The sequence below is a fragment of the Pygocentrus nattereri genome, chromosome 12 (genome assembly GCF_015220715.1).
Source record: "Pygocentrus nattereri isolate fPygNat1 chromosome 12, fPygNat1.pri, whole genome shotgun sequence".
In the NCBI taxonomy this organism is placed as follows: Eukaryota; Metazoa; Chordata; class Actinopteri; order Characiformes; family Serrasalmidae; genus Pygocentrus; species Pygocentrus nattereri.
In genome coordinates this window covers 39,497,872-39,516,442 of record NC_051222.1, presented here as the reverse complement: position 1 = coordinate 39,516,442, position 18,571 = coordinate 39,497,872, and the positions used below count along the sequence as shown (strand labels likewise).

General features: G+C 40.1%; 1 protein-coding gene across 1 annotated transcript; it reads left to right on the top strand.

Moving 5' to 3' along the window:
* The first annotated feature begins 12,677 nt into the window (after positions 1 to 12,677).
* LOC119264710 lies at positions 12,678 to 18,065 on the top strand. Its single transcript, XM_037543357.1, has 17 exons — positions 12,678 to 12,729; positions 13,733 to 13,843; positions 13,966 to 14,084; positions 14,185 to 14,352; positions 14,498 to 14,697; positions 14,856 to 14,965; positions 15,087 to 15,205; positions 15,306 to 15,473; positions 15,619 to 15,818; positions 15,977 to 16,086; positions 16,208 to 16,326; positions 16,427 to 16,594; positions 16,740 to 16,939; positions 17,098 to 17,207; positions 17,330 to 17,448; positions 17,549 to 17,716; positions 17,862 to 18,065. The coding sequence occupies exons 1-17, from the start codon at positions 12,678 to 12,680 to the stop codon at positions 18,063 to 18,065; spliced, it is 2,445 nt and encodes an 814-aa protein (XP_037399254.1).
* The last annotated feature ends 506 nt before the right edge of the window (positions 18,066 to 18,571 follow it).

Genomic DNA, 18,571 nt, shown 5'->3' with positions numbered 1-18,571 from the left:
CTGTTTTTTGGATCACATATGTGATCATCTATGCTTTACTGGTTTTGACCCACGCATGCACCTGGACTTCGACATTGCCTCACATCAATAAAACCAGTCCTTTTACCAACATCCACATTTGTCTGAATTCTGCTGAACCCTCACAGAATATTTCGCCAAGCATGCAGATGGCATATCCCAAAGCCTTTCAGAAGGCCTTGTCAGAACAAGGGCAGCTACTTGGTCGACACCAGCATGTGCTAATGAGAGTGACTCAGTCATTGGATTCCCTAGCTCAACAACAAGCAGACCGACAGGCTCTTTTAGCTTAACTCGTCGCCAGTGTAAGGGGACTGACCAGCCAGCTCCAAGCGATGAACATAACTGAACGTCCCACTACAACTGGAGTTCAGGTTGCTATGGATAGCCAAGCCACTACAGTGTATCCAGTTAGTAAGCCTGATAAATTCTCTGGGGATCCTAATAAGTGTAGATGGTTTTTGCTGCAATGTTCCGTCTATTTTGATAACTTGCCTGCAAGCCATGACATCGCGAAGATATCATTCAGTGTCTCGACTGCTGATCGAGCCTTAGAATGGGCTAGCTTGGGAAACATTAAACTGTCTGTCATATAGCCAGTTTATTAAGCAGTTCAAGATGGTGTTCAATCATCCCTATGAGGGTAAGATCAGTGGGGAAATTCTATCCAAGTTAAGTCAAGGCAATTGCTAAGTGGTGGATTATGCCTTAGAGTTCCAAACGTTAGCCGCCAGTAGCAGTTGGAATGAAGCAGGCTTGTTGGTTATGTTCAGACAAGGGCAGAAGGAGGAGATATTAACTGAACTTGCCAGTAAAGACGATGATTTGTCCCTTGATCAATTAATAACATTAGCGATTAAATTAGACCATCTTACAAATCATCGGACTAAGACCAAGAGTCACCCTGCGACCAGAAGACCATTACCTTACTTTAAGGCTATACAAGAACCTCCTGAGCTCCCAGAACCCATGCAGTGCAATTTGTCTTGTCTGTCCCAAGAAGAGAGAAGGTGCCGGGTCCAGGACTAGTTATGCTTGTATTGTGGACAAGCTGGACACCAAGTGAGAGATTGTAGAGAAAGACCCCAAACACGCAAGGCGCTGACCCCTAGAAAGCATGTGGAGTATACTCCACATGCTAATGTGGTGAGTATTCCCACAAAGGGGTTGGTCTCTAAATCGCTTGGTGTTACCCGTTACTGTGTACTGTCAGTCTCTGTCTATTGTTATTTCAACCCTGATCAATTCTGGAGCCGAAGGGAACTTCATTCAGGCCAGCTTGATCAACTACGAATCCCAGCAGAAGACCTATCTACTGTACTCAAGGTTGCAGCTTTGGATGGAGGTCCAGTTGGCATGGGGTCCATTTCCAAAATCACCAACCCCGTCGAACTTCAAACCAGCGCACTGCATTGAGAATCCATAGCCTTTTTAGTATTAGAACAGTCCGAGTTTGAGGTTATTTTAGTATGACTTTGGTTAGAAAAACATAATCCATCTATATCTTGGATGGGACATGCCATAGCTTAGTGGTTGGATTTCTGTCACCAGTCTTGTGTGTCTACTCCTATGTCAGTTTGATCCACATCTATGGAGAGTCCTAATGCTGATGCTTCTTTTGTTATTCTGTCTGAGTACTTAGATCTAAAAGAAGTATTTGATAAACAAAAGGCCACAGAATTATCCCCACATAGAGAATATGATTGTGCCATAGAACTGGTATTTCCCAAAACCCGTGCTTACCCACTGATACAGGAAGAACAGGTGGCCCTCGATGGTCACGACCCTGTTTTTTGGATTGTCCTATTGGTTTTGTTTGCCTGTGGAGTTGATCACGTATGCTAGTCAGTGCAGGCATCTGTTAGCTGACATAACTGATCTGGTGGTTGGCGTCTCCTCTGATAGCGTTCAGCTGTGCAGTGACGCTGCCTTAGCAGCAGTTTGTAACGATGCGGTGGAGAAGCCTGAGTTTGTCTTCACCCTCCTAGAGCTGGGAGTATCGTGTGATTGGGGGAGTCAGAACTAGTGGGAGGAACTGGTCATAACACTGGGAGAAAAAAGAAATGCTTTATTACATAGCAGGGTAGCGAATGAAAGAGTCAAAGGCAAAATATTAATCTTAATAACGTTAATTAAAAAAATTGGCAGCAAAGTCCAGTACTGTTCCTAACTTTATTAAATTATGGAAAGTAATTATTCTGACACTGAATTTATTGGGCATGTTAAGTGTGCTAATATATCAACAGCATGTAAAGTCTTAAGTGGTCCACTTCCTATATGAACTACTGAAAGGCATTCTGTGGTTTTTGTGGCTTCTGCTAGCAGTTCAGTAGCTAAATGAAACCATTACCTAGAGAGAGAGAGAGAGAGAGAGAGAGAGAGAGAGAGAGCGAGAGACAGAGAGAGACAGAGAGAGAGGCAGAGAGAGACAGAGAGAGAAGAAGAGAGGGAGAGAGAGCGAGAGACAGAGAGAGAGACAGAGAGAGAGGGAGAGAGAGACAGGGAGAGAGGGAGAGACTGATTGGAGGCAATAAACTGAGGCTGAAAATAAGAGTATAGAGTAGAATAATGAGAACAAACTAAGACTAAATCAATGATTTGTGCCTCACAGAGTAAAATGTGTAGTCTCAGGTATCCGAGTTAGATTACCTCCAGATTTCAACTCCACCTGCTTCTTTTGCTGCTATATTGGTGTGTTTGATGCTTTATAATTTGGTGAGGATGTAGCAGATCTGCCTTATGTAAAATCAAGGAGTTGAATTTAATTCAGTTACTGACGTATTTCACTCAGTTACTGATGTATTTCACTCAGTTACTGACGTATTTCACTCAGTTACTGACACATTTCACTCAGTTACTGACGTATTTCACTCAGTTACTGACACATTTCACTCAGTTACTGACGCATGTCACTCGGTTACTGACGTATTTCATTCAGTTACTGACACATTTCACTCAGTTACTGACGCATGTCACTCGGTTACTGACGTATTTCACTCGGTTACTGACACATTTCACTCAGTTACTGACGTATTTCACTCAGTTACTGACACATTTCACTCAGTTACTGACACATTTCACTCAGTTACTGACGCATTTCACTCAGTTACTGATGCATGTCACTCAGTTACTGACGCATGTCACTCAGTTACTGACACATTTCACTCAGTTACTGATGTATGTCACTCAGTTACTGACGCATGTCACTCAGTTACTGACACATTTCACTCAGTTACTGATGTATGTCACTCAGTTACTGACGCATTTCACTCAGTTACTGACGCATGTCACTCAGTTACTGACGCATTTCACTCAGTTACTGACACATTTCACTCAGTTACTGACACATTTCACTCAGTTACTGATGCATGTCACTCAGTTATTGACACATTTCACTCAATTACTGATGTATGTCACTCAGTTACTGACGCATGTCACTCAGTTACTGACGCATTTCACTCAGTTACTGACATATGTCACTCAGTTACTGACACATTTCACTCAGTTACTGACACATTTCACTCAGTTACTGATGCATGTCACTCAGTTACTGATGCATGTCACTCAGTTACTGATGCATTTCACTCAGTTACTGACGCATGTCACTCAGTTACTGACACGTCACTCAGTTACTGACGTATTTCACTCAGTTACTGACGCATTTCACTCAGTTACTGATGCATGTCACTCAGTTACTGACGCATGTCACTCAGTTACTGACACATTTCACTCAGTTACTGATGTATGTCACTCAGTTACTGACGCATGTCACTCAGTTACTGACACATTTCACTCAGTTACTGATGTATGTCACTCAGTTACTGACGCATTTCACTCAGTTACTGACGCATGTCACTCAGTTACTGACGCATTTCACTCAGTTACTGACACATTTCACTCAGTTACTGACACATTTCACTCAGTTACTGATGCATGTCACTCAGTTATTGACACATTTCACTCAATTACTGATGTATGTCACTCAGTTACTGACGCATGTCACTCAGTTACTGACGCATTTCACTCAGTTACTGACATATGTCACTCAGTTACTGACACATTTCACTCAGTTACTGACACATTTCACTCAGTTACTGATGCATGTCACTCAGTTACTGATGCATGTCACTCAGTTACTGATGCATTTCACTCAGTTACTGACGCATGTCACTCAGTTACTGACACGTCACTCAGTTACTGACGTATTTCACTCAGTTACTGACGCATTTCACTCAGTTACTGACAAATTTCACTCAGTTGCTGACGCATTTCACTCAGTTACTGACGCATTTCACTCAGTTACTGATGCATGTCACTCAGTTACTGACGCATTTCACTCAGTTACTGAGGCATGTCACTCAGTTACTGACGCATTTCACTCAGTTACTGACACGTCACTCAGTTACTGACGCATTTCACTCAGTTACTGACTCATGTCACTCAGTTACTGACGCATGTCACTCAGTTACTGACGCATTTCACTCAGTTACTGACTCATGTCACTCAGTTACTGACGCGTGTCACTCAGTTACTGACGTATTTCACTCAGTTACTGACGCATGTCACTCAGTTACTGACGCATTTCACTCAGTTACTGACACATTTCACTCAGTTACTGACGCATTTCGCTCAGTTACTGACGCATTTCACTCAGTTACTGATGCATTTCACTCAGTTACTGACGTATTTCACTCAGTTACTGACGTATTTCACTCAGTTACTGGCACACTTCACTCAGTTACTGACACATTTCACTCAGTTACTGGCGCACTTCACTCAGTTACTGACGCATTTCACTCAGTTACTGATGCATTTCACTCAGTTACTGACGCATTTCACTCAGTTACTGACGTATTTCACTCAGTTACTGGCGCACTTCACTCAGTTACTGACGCATTTCACTCAGTTACTGACGCATTTCACTCAGTTACTGACGCACTTCACTCAGTTATTGACACATTTCACTCAGTTCCTGATGTATTTCACTCAGTTACTGACACATTTCACTGTTACTGACGCATTTCACTCAGTTACTGACGTATTTCACTCAGTTACTGACGCACTTCACTCAGTTATTGACACATTTCACTCAGTTCCTGATGTATTTCACTCAGTTACTGACACATTTCACTGTTACTGACGCATTTCACTCAGTTACTGACGTATTTCACTCAGTTACTGGCGCACTTCACTCAGTTACTGACGCATTTGACAGGCATTTTTCACTGTGAGTAGGCTATTGGAAAATACTGCCATCTTACCTTGAGCAGCCAGATTAAAATCTATAAGATACAGACAAATGCTAAGAATGTGATTTCACCTTAGCTTACATTACTCATCTGTTCATTTCATAATTTATTTCACCTCATGCTGTTTTGCTTTCAAAGAGTTATTTAACAAGATGCATTATTAATGTTGAAAGATTATTATTATTAATTATATTATTAAAATTATGGTATTAAAATGATTGTTTCCAATTAGCTAATCAGGTGTTTATTGTGTTTTTGTGTGTTTAGAGTTGAATGATGAAGAGCTGATGACTGGATGATGAAAACAAATAGCAGAAGCAGCAGAGCCTTCATGGCTCTGTTAACAGGTCAGGTTAATACTCTGATCTTCACGCTGACCTTTATTCTGATCTTTACACTGACGTCTACTCTGATCTTCACGCTGACCTTTATTCTGATCTTTACACTGACCTCTACTCTGATCGTTACACTGACCTCTACTCTGATCTTCACGCTGACCTTTATTCTGATCTTTACACTGACCTCTACTCTGATCTTTACACTGACCTTTATTCTGATCTTTACACTGACGTCTACTCTGATCTTTATGCCGACCTTTATTCTGATCTTTACACTGACCTCTACTCTGATCGTTACACTGACCTCTACTCTGATCGTTACACTGACCTTCATTCTGATCTTTACACTGACCTCTACTCTGATCTTCACGCTGATCTTTATTCTGATCTTTACACTGACCTCTACTCTGATCTTCACGCTGATCTTTATTCTGATCTTTACACTGACCTCTACTCTGATCGTTACACTGATCTTTATTCTGATCTTTACACTGACCTCTACTCTGATCGTTACACTGACCTTCATTCTGATCTTTACACTGACCTCTACTCTGATCTTCACGCTGATCTTTATTCTGATCTTTACACTGACCTCTACTCTGATCTTTACACTGACCTCTACTCTGATCTTCACGCTGATCTTTATTCTGATCTTTACACTGACCTCTACTCTGATCTTCACGCTGATCTTTATTCTGATCTTTACACTGACCTCTACTCTGATGTTCACGCTGATCTTTATTCTGATCTTTACACTGACCTCTACTCTGATCTTCACGCTGATCTTTATTCTGATCTTTACACTGACCTCTACTCTGATCGTTACACTGACCTCTACTCTGATCGTTACACTGACCTTCATTCTGATCTTCACGCTGATCTTTACTTAGATCTTCATGCTGAACTTTAAACTGGCCTTTAGTCTGACCTTTAAACTGACCATTGCTCTGATCTTTATACAGACTTTTACTCTAATCTTTATTCTGATTGTGTGTCTGTGAGTGTATGCATGTGTGTGTGTGTTTGTGTGAGTGTACGTGTGTATATGTACGTTTGTGTGTGTGTGTGTGTGTGTGTGTGTGAGTGTATGCGTGTGTGTGTGAGTGTGATTGTGTTTGTGTGAGTGTACGGGTGTGTGTATGTATGTGTGTTTGTGAGTGTATGTGTGTATATGTATGTTTGTATGTGTGTGCGTAAGTGAGTGTGTGTGTGTGTGTGTGTGTGTGAGTGTGTGCATAAGTGAGTGTATGCGTGTTTGTGTGTGTGTGCAAGTGAGTGTATGCGTGTTTGTGTGTGTGTATGTGAGTGTGTGTGTGTGTGTGTGTGTGTGTGTGTGTGTGTGTGTGTGTGCGTGTGTGTTTTGATGTTTGTTTCTTTAACTGTTTTTTTTTTGTTTCTTTAGGATTTCTTGTTTTACTGATTACTGAACAGGTACTTACAAAAACACACACAGACACTAATACACACACACACACACAGACACACACAGTCTCTCACACACAGACAGACACACAGTTTCTGGATTCTCAGTGGACCTGATGCTGATTACAGAATATATTCCCTAATTAAACTGTGTCTTCATCTCCAGCTGAAGGTTCATGTGTTCCGTGACTGTTAGTTAGGAAGGCTATTTTATCTCTGATTGTGGCAGGAGAGCCGTGTTTGAGTTACTTTATTTCAGTGACACCGATTTTCCTCTAAACTGAGTCACAGCTCTGATTCTCTCTCTCTCTCTGTCTCTCCTCCACCACAGCCTGTGAGACAGAACAGAGATAGTCGCTCATGATTTATTCTGACTAAAAATCAATGATTAAGAGTGAACTGGGTGTTGCTCGAGCAAGTTCACAATTTCTGGGGATTTAGTATGTGTTTAGTGTGTCTCCCCCTTCTGGCTTTACCGAGCCATTACATCAGTCTCATAATTTCAGTATCTCTATAGGGTTCATATACTCACACAGTCACAAACACACACACACACACACTCACATGCACACACGCACACACACACACACTCATTCACACACACACACACACACACACACACACAGTCACACACACACCCACACACACGATCACATATACGCAGAGCTGGAGGTGTTTTTATTTCTGTTTGAAATTCATGTAAACGACTGACTGATTTTGTTTATTTCAGTCTCAAACCAACGTCACAGATGGTAAGACTTATTTTGATTGTAATATATTTCATGTCGCTGCTGTCGGTTCAAAACCTTGTATGTCCAAACTGGTGAGTTTACAGGAGAGAAAAAAAAACTTACTTTACTTTTAATGTAAGTCAGTGGAACCAGACTTTTTCCCAAGTCATTTTGGGCTGTTTCTGTTGGTCTGTCAAGAAATTTACACACCATCTAAAGGGTAAAATATATTTTTAAATTATGTCAAAAACTGAAAATCGACAAAAATGTTTTGTTCCGACAACAGAGATATGAAAATACAAATGATGCTGTAGTTCAACCTCATATATCCTTAAATACCCTCATATACCCATTGTGATTGTTATTATATACTGCAGTAATATTTTATCTATGTTATGAAATTTATCTATGTTATGAAATGTATTTCAGCAATAACTTAACATTTAATATTAACATTTTATTAAATAACATTAACATATTTCATAATTTAACATTTCTGTATTGCACTTTAACAAATATACATTTTATTAATTATTTAACATTTATGTATTTTATCATCCTTTTAACATTTATATTTGTTTCTGTATTTTATTAGTAATTTAACATTTCTGTGTTTTATTAATACTTTTTTTCTGTATTTACATAGTTATTTATTTGTATATTATTAAAGATTTCATGTTTCTGAATTTTATTAACACTGCATTGTTTCTTTATGTTTTTTAGAATCACAGCAGGATTTCATAGGAAATAGGTCAGTAACCTCACCTAGCAAACTGTAAATAAACAGACTTTGATTTTAAATGTAATCCAGTAAAATACAGTTAAATGTTCATGAATTTGAATTTGTTAAACTCATCCTTTACACTGGATTGAGCAAAAGAAAACATTTCTGTATCACACAGTTAAAAGCTATTCTTTTCTGTACAGAGTTGAAACTGTAATTTACAGTTTCACCTCTGTAAATAGGTTCAACAATATCCATATAAAGTATGATAAAGATTTGAGGTGTGTTATGATTGTAGTCACTTCAATCTTGGATCTTCAGTTATTTTACTGACTTCATTTTATTGTTATGAACAGGTATGTTCCCAAAATTTTCACAGTGCAGGAGGCTCAGTTGCCACGTTTACGTGCAACCTAATAATCTATTAATAATCTGACTAATAGCTCAATCGCCATAGAATACGTCCATGTAAACACCTCAATCGGAATAGTTTAGTCCGATTGAGGCCGTTTGGAATTTAATTTCTATCTGATTCATCCAGGTGGATAACCCTCTAAATAATCTGTTAAATAGAAGAATAATATCCGTGTAAACTCCTGTATCCGATTACATTCCCTATCGGAAAGTTTAAGTCTGTTCTGCATGCGTGTCGCCTCAGTGAGAGTTTATACCGTTCAACACGGTGGAGCAGAAACTGGTCTGCAGAGGAGACGAAGTTCATGCTCTGATCTTTAAAAGACGGCGGTGGGACGGACGTCCAGTTTATGAGTCTCAGAACACGACGTCTTCCTCTCGGCCTTCTTTAATAAGGACATAATAATAATAATAATGAGTATGCAATTACCCATTAGCGCATAATCATCAATTAATATGCGATCCTTAATGTACAGTGTTAGCAACTTGTTAGCTCTACATTAAATTTGACAGCACAAATATGTTCACTTGAACAATAATATTTCCATGATCCAGCATGACCTGCAATTACACAAGGATAACAATCACTGGTTCATTTAAAAAATTGTTAACACCAGCAATCTCAGTGTACCAGAAGGCTACAATTTCTGTTTGTCTGCAATATGTCACATATATATTGGATCCACTTTAATTGCAAAATGGGTGTAAATATTTATATAAAAAAAGTTATAATGTTTATGTTTCTTCTGTGTGTCACTTAAACAGGATTACACTTAATCAGTCTTCAGAACCATGCCACTCAGGGCTGACTGCTGTGTCTTTGGTGGTAAGAATTGAACCCCAAAGAGTTACATTAAGTTTTTCCGACAGCTTCATTTCTGTCACAAACAATGATTAGGCTTTAACTTTTTCATGCTTTTATACTTCAAAGTAGCATTTCAAAGACCTTTTTATTTAAAAGTTTAAGATGAATCATGTCTTTGTTTTAAAAAGTGTGTAACATTAAAAATGGTCATTACGAAAACACGGTTCAGTACTTTTTATGTCTTAATGAAAAATATGATGTGATGTTTGCTGGTCATGAACTGCTGCATTTTTTTTTTATCTCAAAATCAGTTAAAATTGTCACTACCAAAACAATCACTACTGAAACATTATGTAAAGTTTAAGTAGTGTTATGAATGTTTTGTTAGTGACAAAATGGAATGTTCAATCATTAGTTTTATTTTATTTGCATTTTTTATGGTTACCGAACATGCTTTTTCTTCATCCTATACCAGGTCCTACAATAATAAAAAAATATATAAATAAATAAAGGAACACATTTATGGTAATGCTGTTTGGGCCTGTGTTGTAGGTGTTGGATGCAGTGGAGAACGTGAGCAGCCATGTTTTGTGTATGATGCAGAACAATGACAGCTTCTCAGCAACAAAACTGCAGCGTTTTCAGACCCAACTCGGAAACATCATACAATCAACACTGAGCCTTTTAGCTGAATTGGTGAGCAACATGCTAACAAACTATCAACTACCAGTGTACGTTTTTCCTGTGAAGGAGAATGGGTTCGGTGCTGTTTCTTATTGTAATCTCCCCCTTTAGAGCAATGTGACTGGTGCTGAGAATACAGCAGCTTTCAGTTCTCTGGAGGATCTCAGTAAATGCAACATAAACAATTTGAGGTTTGTTGAGTCATGGGCATTTCTGAAGCTGCTGCCTTGGCTCCCATATGTGACAGAAGAATTTCTAACTGGACTGAGCCAAATTAACTTCACCTGTGAAGCCTACCACATCATGTATGTACTTTTATACCTTTAACCAATTTATATTACTTTTAAAATTATACACCTTGCATTTTTCAGTATATGTTCTAGGAGAGTGATAGCAACTGCAGTTTTTTTGTCCTGCAGTTTTTATCAGAGATGAAAATTAAGTATGGTGGAAACATAAAATGCAAATTTTTTTTTTAAATAGATATAATTGACCGGTGTACCTCATTTTGTTGTAAACACAACACATATTGTAATCAGACCATCTACTGTGTGGACAAGATAGGTTTGCACTCATACAGATTAACAGATGCCAATAAACACCAGGTTTCTATAGTAAAACGGGCATGTTAATGAATAACGATGGTTTATAAATTGGCCATGAACACATAGTTCTTTACAGGTAACATATCCTTACCAAAATCCCACTCACATGAGTACAAATGAGCACCATAAAAGAAATTAATCAGACTCACTAAGTAGTAAGCCTGAAACTGCCTCTGCAAAAGCAACTAAAAGAAATGAGATGACTGCAAAAAGATGTTTTAGCTTAAAATGTAGGACATAAAAATGATATTTTATTGAACATTTTAAAATAAGTTGACTGAAGATACAAATTATTGTTCTAATAACTTACTATTCATGGTTCAAAATTCAGACGTTTCAGGCAGCCAAGTACCTTACTTTTCCTAGGTTAAACATAATATGATCTACCAAATATTACTTGTAAAAGTGTGTAAATTTCATTGTGCTAATTGGGCTTTAAGAATGTTACTCATTGGGTAATACCACCTCCCTCCACACGGTAGACTGGGGTTCAAATCCCAGACTGGCACATCATGTTACAACAATATTAGTACTTGGACAAGACTAGCATTACCTTCACCTACATTTGTGGCATGATTAAACTGTAGGTTGCTTTAGATGAGGGCATCTGAGAAATGTATGAAAGTAACATGCTTGAAATGTGAAACTAAGGTGCCATAGTAACTTACTGTTTGTATCAATATAATGTCAATTCATGTGGATGACTTTTAGAAATGATATACGCTTTAAACAGTGTGAGACAAACATTCCAAGACTATGAAAATGTTCACGAAGTGTTTGCATTTCTACCAACATTTACACTCAATAATTTTTTTTATGATTGATTGAAACATTTTAGGTTTAGCATGAGCTATGGCTTTGCTCAGTTGTTTGTCAAATAGTTTTATGAAATCACAACCATATTCTGGTTATTTTAGTATGGGATATTTTGGTGTTTTCCACTAAAGAAAAATATAATTGTAATACTGAAATAGTTTGTAAATATGTAGAAAATATTGATTCATCAGTTGGTTAAAAATCTAAGAAAAACTTTGCTATTTTGCACTTATTTAGAAAATATGATGGTAGTTTGTTTAATAACAGACTGAAAAAAACAAACAAAAAATTATATTAATATATACCTTTACTAAGAATGCAGTAAAAACAAAATGTGCATGCCTAAATGTGTGATTGCCATTTGAATGTCACTGGACACATTATTTGTGACAAAAAAATGAATGAAAAAAGGATGAGAAAAATAGATTAAATTAATTGGTTTGAATATCAATGAAGTATTCTGCTGAACACTATATAGTACTATGTGTTTGTAAAAAAAAAGTTCAACAAATGTTGGAAGTTGATTTTGAAAGAGAAAAAGACATTTCAGCTGAAGGTAGTGAGAAGCTCTAAGGATTCTGAATTGCCCTGTGTCCTGTCATTCAAAGTTAAGTCACGTTTAGTTTTGGAGGGTTGTGTTGAATATGAGAACAACCATTTGTAGCAATGTAATGACTACTTTAACAATTAAACACACTTTAACAAAAGGTTACAGGATTTACTGACAAAAGCAGGGGGAGTTTAGTAGTGGGCTGACTGCAGATTTCTACAAGTCTAGAACAAGGGTGCAAAATTAATCAATATCTTTCTCTTACAAAACAGTATAAAGACAATGTGCTCACGAACTGATCTAACTGAAGAAAAAAAGAGAATGATCAACAACAACTTCATCTATGCTTACCTGTCCAGAAAAGACACACCAGGTATGGAAAAGAGATCAACTCTAAAACATTAAACATAAAATGTAAAAAAGAAAAGAACTAGGTAAAATACAGGATATCTAGGATCAGCAAATTTCAGGCAGATAATCAAATATCTTTTCCTTTACTGCCAGATCCAGCATGTGTTTTAAATATAAAAGATATTGAAGAATGGTTGGAGAAGAACTTTGGAATATTCTTCAAAAACGATAAGCAGGTACACATACTACAATATTAGGATTAAAAATAAAAAAGAGCAAAGAAAAATCAAATGTGAAAAAAAGAAGAATAATTAACTGACTGTTTTTTTATTTATTACAAAATCAAAAAAAAAGGATGCAGAACTGGAACTCTTGACTCCATCTCAAACAGCTGATCTCACCGTACGCTCTGGAGTACTGAACAATACAGATTTGATCACCAGAGTTTTTGACCGTCTGAATCAAGGCGATGCTATGCAGAATGTTGAGGAGTTCTTGGTGGCTCTGGCCAACAGCTCAGGGGTAACTACAAATACCTCACTCATGATACACTGTCAAATAGAAACAGTGTAACATTTGTCTAGATGAAAACCCTGTAAGAACAGTAGCTGTGAAAACTGCATGGGCGGAGAGCGATTGACTTTTTTCCCCCTCACCTTTCTCTAAGGCCCCTGAAATCAATCCTGTGGTGAGGGACATCATGATGAATCGGACATTCAGCGTCATCAGTGCTCATTTCCCAGACTTTTCCAGAGATGAGTGGAGTGACTGGTTCCAGTGGAATCTTGTCCCGCTGCTCCCCAGTCTGACTGCAGAGATGCTAACAATGGCAACATCAGAGGTGGACTGCGACATTTACCAAGAGATGTGAGTGGATGCCTTTTTTTGGCAGGAGACCTTTTTCAACTCGATGCAGTTGTTTTATGAATGTGAGAATTGGGTCTCCGTGTCATTTTTGAAATTTTCCAAACCAAAGAGACTTTGAGCAAAATTTTGCTAACATGTGTTTGACTTTTGCGTAACAGTGTCAAAGGGCTGGACCATGGTGTTTGAGCAAATGACTTTGATCAGGAAGCAGGAGATCACAGTTGTTTTGGTAGAGTACCTGAAGGGTTCTGGACAAGTCAACGGCTCAGGTAAGTTCGTTCATGCACTAATTCCTTGCTGCATGTGCTGTCATATCTTTATGTGTTTCTTGTCCTGCCTTAGAATGGAGTCATTTTCTTTGACGGCTTTCCCTTTCACCGCATTTTTGCAGGCTCCCCTTGTGGATCTAGCACCAGCAGCGCAGGGGCCTGGCTTTGGGCCAACTTTGGCAGATACTCCGTCTATGTGACTCTGGCAGACCTTCAGTCGCTCAACGATTATTTCTCTGGTGTAAGACTCTCAAAACACTTCCTGGTATTGCCTATCACGTGCAGTCGGGTAAAGGTCACGCAGAGATGAATGATGAAACCTTCCCAATCTTCTTTTGCAGTTTGCATCACTGGAACTCTTGACTCCATCTCAAACAGCTGATCTCACCGTACGCTCTGGAGCACTGAACAATACAGATTTGATCACCAGAGTTTTTGACCGTCTGAATCAAGGCGATGCTATGCAGAATGTTGAGGAGTTCTTGGTGGCTCTGGCCAACAGCTCAGGGGTAACTACAAATACTTCACCCATGATACACTGTCAAATAGAAACAGTGTAACATTTGTCTAGATAAAAACCCTGTAAGAACAGTAGCTGTGAAAACTGCATGGGCGGAGAGTGATTGACTTTTTTCCCCCTCACCTTTCTCTAAGGCCCCTGAAATCAATCCTGTGGTGAGGGACATCATGATGAATCGGACATTCAGCGTCATCAGTGCTCATTTCCCAGACTTTTCCAGAGCTGAGTGGAGTGACTGGTTCCAGTGGAATCTTGTCCCGCTGCTCCCCAGTCTGACTGCAGAGATGCTAACAATGGCAACATCAGAGGTGGACTGCGACATTTACCAAGAGATGTGAGTGGATGCCTTTTCTTGGCAGGAGACCTTTTTCAACTCGATGCAGTTGTTTTATGAATGTGAGAATTGGGTCTCCGTGTCATTTTTGAAATTTTCCAAACCAAAGAGACTTTGAGCAAAATTTTGCTAACATGTGTTTGACTTTTGCGTAACAGTGTCAAAGGGCTGGACCAGGTGTTTGAGCAAATGACTTTGATCAGGAAGCAGGAGATCACAGTTGTTTTGGTAGAGTACCTGAAGGGTTCTGGACAAGTCAACGGCTCAGGTAAGTTCGTTCATGCACTAATTCCTTGCTGCATGTGCTGTCATATCTTTATGTGTTTCTTGTCTGCCTTAGAATGGAGTCATTTTCTTTGACGGCTTTCCCTTTCACCGCATTTTTGCAGGCTCCCCTTGTGGATCTAGCACCAGCAGCGCAGGGGCCTGGCTTTGGGCCAACTTTGGCAGATACTCCGTCTATGTGACTCTGGCAGACCTTCAGTCGCTCAACGATTATTTCTCTGGTGTAAGACTCTCAAAACACTTCCTGGTATTGCCTATCACGTGCAGTCGGGTAAAGGTCACGCAGAGATGAATGATGAAACCTTCCCAATCTTCTTTTGCAGTTTGCATCACTGGAACTCTTGACTCCATCTCAAACAGCTGATCTCACCGTACGCTCTGGAGCACTGAACAATACAGATTTGATCACCAGAGTTTTTGACCGTCTGAATCAAGGCGATGCTATGCAGAATGTTGAGGAGTTCTTGGTGGCTCTGGCCAACAGCTCAGGGGTAACTACAAATACTTCACCCATGATACACTGTCAAATAGAAACAGTGTAACATTTGTCTAGATGAAAACCCTGTAAGAACAGTAGCTGTGAAAACTGCATGGGCGGAGAGTGATTGACTTTTTTCCCCCTCACCTTTCTCTAAGGCCCCTGAAATCAATCCTGTGGTGAGGGACATCATGATGAATCGGACATTCAGCGTCATCAGTGCTCATTTCCCAGACTTTTCCAGAGCTGAGTGGAGTGACTGGTTCCAGTGGAATCTTGTCCCGCTGCTCCCCAGTCTGACTGCAGAGATGCTAACAATGGCAACATCAGAGGTGGACTGCGACATTTACCAAGAGATGTGAGTGGATGCCTTTTCTTGGCAGGAGACCTTTTTCAACTCGATGCAGTTGTTTTATGAATGTGAGAATTGGGTCTCCGTGTCATTTTTGAAATTTTCCAAACCAAAGAGACTTTGAGCAAAATTTTGCTAACATGTGTTTGACTTTTGCGTAACAGTGTCAAAGGGCTGGACCTGGTGTTTGAGCAAATGACTTTGATCAGGAAGCAGGAGATCACAGTTGTTTTGGTAGAGTACCTGAAGGGTTCTGGACAAGTCAACGGCTCAGGTAAGTTCGTTCATGCACTAATTCCTTGCTGCATGTGCTGTCATATCTTTATGTGTTTCTTGTCCGCCTTAGAATGGAGTCATTTTCTTTGACGGCTTTCCCTTTCACCGCATTTTTGCAGGCTCCCCTTGTGGATCTAGCACCAGCAGCGCAGGGGCCTGGCTTTGGGCCAACTTTGGCAGATACTCCGTCTATGTGACTCTGGCAGACCTTCAGTCGCTCAACGATTATTTCTCTGGTGTAAGACTCTCAAAACACTTCCTGGTATTGCCTATCACGTGCAGTCGGGTAAAGGTCACGCAGAGATGAATGATGAAACCTTCCCAATCTTCTTTTGCAGTTTGCATCACTGGAACTCTTGACTCCATCTCAAACAGCTGATCTCACCGTACGCTCTGGAGCACTGAACAATACAGATTTAATCACCAGAGTTTTTGACCGTCTGAATCAAGGCGATGCTATGCAGAATGTTGAGGAGTTCTTGGTGGCTCTGGCCAACAGCTCAGGGGTAACTACAAATACTTCACCCATGATACACTGTCAAATAGAAACAGTGTAACATTTGTCTAGATGAAAACCCTGTAAGAACAGTAGCTGTGAAAACTGCATGGGCGGAGAGTGATTGACTTTTTTCCCCCTCACCTTTCTCTAAGGCCCCTGAAATCAATCCTGTGGTGAGGGACATCATGATGAATCGGACATTCAGCGTCATCAGTGCTCATTTCCCAGACTTTTCCAGAGCTGAGTGGAGTGACTGGTTCCAGTGGAATCTTGTCCCGCTGCTCCCCAGTCTGACTGCAGAGATGCTAACAATGGCAACATCAGAGGTGGACTGCGACATTTACCAAGAGATGTGAGTGGATGCCTTTTCTTGGCAGGAGACCTTTTTCAACTCGATGCAGTTGTTTTATGAATGTGAGAATTGGGTCTCCGTGTCATTTTGGAAATTTTCCAAACCAAAGAGACTTTGAGCAAAATTTTGCTAACATGTGTTTGACTTTTGCGTAACAGTGTCAAAGGTCTGCACCTGGTGTTTGAGCAAATGACTTTGATCAGGAAGCAGGAGATCACAGTTGTTTTGGTAGAGTACCTGAAGGGTTCTGGACAAGTCAACGGCTCAGGTAAGTTCATTCATGCACTAATTCCTTGCTGCATGTGCTGTCATATCTTTATGTGTTTCTTGTCCGCCTTAGTAATGGAGTCATTTTCTTTGACGGCTTTCCCTTTCACCGCATTTTTGCAGGCTCCCCTTGTGGATCTAGCACCAGCAGCGCAGGGGCCTGGCTTTGGGCCAACTTTGGCAGATACTCCGTCTATGTGACTCTGGCAGACCTTCAGTCGCTCAACGATTATTTCTCTGGTGTAAGACTCTCAAAACACTTCCTGGTATTGCCTATCACGTGCAGTCGGATTAAGGTCACGCAGAGATGAATGATGAAACCTTCCCAATCTTCTTTTGCAGTTTGCATCACTGGAACTCTTGACTCCATCTCAAACAGCTGATCTCACCGTACGCTCTGGAGCACTGAACAATACAGATTTGATCACCAGAGTTTTTGACCGTCTGAATCAAGGCGATGCTATGCAGAATGTTGAGGAGTTCTTGGTGGCTCTGGCCAACAGCTCAGGGGTAACTACAAATACTTCACCCATGATACACTGTCAAATAGAAACAGTGTAACATTTGTCTAGATGAAAACCCTGTAAGAACAGTAGCTGTGAAAACTGCATGGGCGGAGAGTGATTGACTTTTTTCCCCCTCACCTTTCTCTAAGGCCCCTGAAATCAATCCTGTGGTGAGGGACATCATGATGAATCGGACATTCAGCGTCATCAGTGCTCATTTCCCAGACTTTTCCAGAGATGAGTGGAGTGACTGGTTCCAGTGGAATCTTGTCCCGCTGCTCCCCAGTCTGACTGCAGAGATGCTAACAATGGCAACATCAGAGGTGGACTGCGACATTTACCAAGAGATGTGAGTGGATGCCTTTTCTTGGCAGGAGACCTTTTTCAACTCGATGCAGTTGTTTTATGAATGTGAGAATTGGGTCTCCGTGTCATTTTTGAAATTTTCCAAACCAAAGAGACTTTGAGCAAAATTTTGCTAACATGTGTTTGACTTTTGCGTAACAGTGTCAAAGGGCTGGACCTGGTGTTTGAGCAAATGACTTTGATCAGGAAGCAGGAGATCACAGTTGTTTTGGTAGAGTACCTGAAGGGTTCTGGACAAGTCAACGGCTCAGGTAAGTTCGTTCATGCACTAATTCCTTGCTGCATGTGCTGTCATATCTTTATGTGTTTCTTGTCCGCCTTAGTATGGAGTCATTTTCTTTGACGGCTTTCCCTTTCACCGCATTTTTGCAGGCTCCCCTTGTGGATCTAGCACCAGCAGCGCAGGGGCCTGGCTTTGGGCCAACTTTGGCAGATACTCCATCTATGTGACTCTGGCAGACCTTCAGTCGCTCAACGATTATTTCTCTGGTGT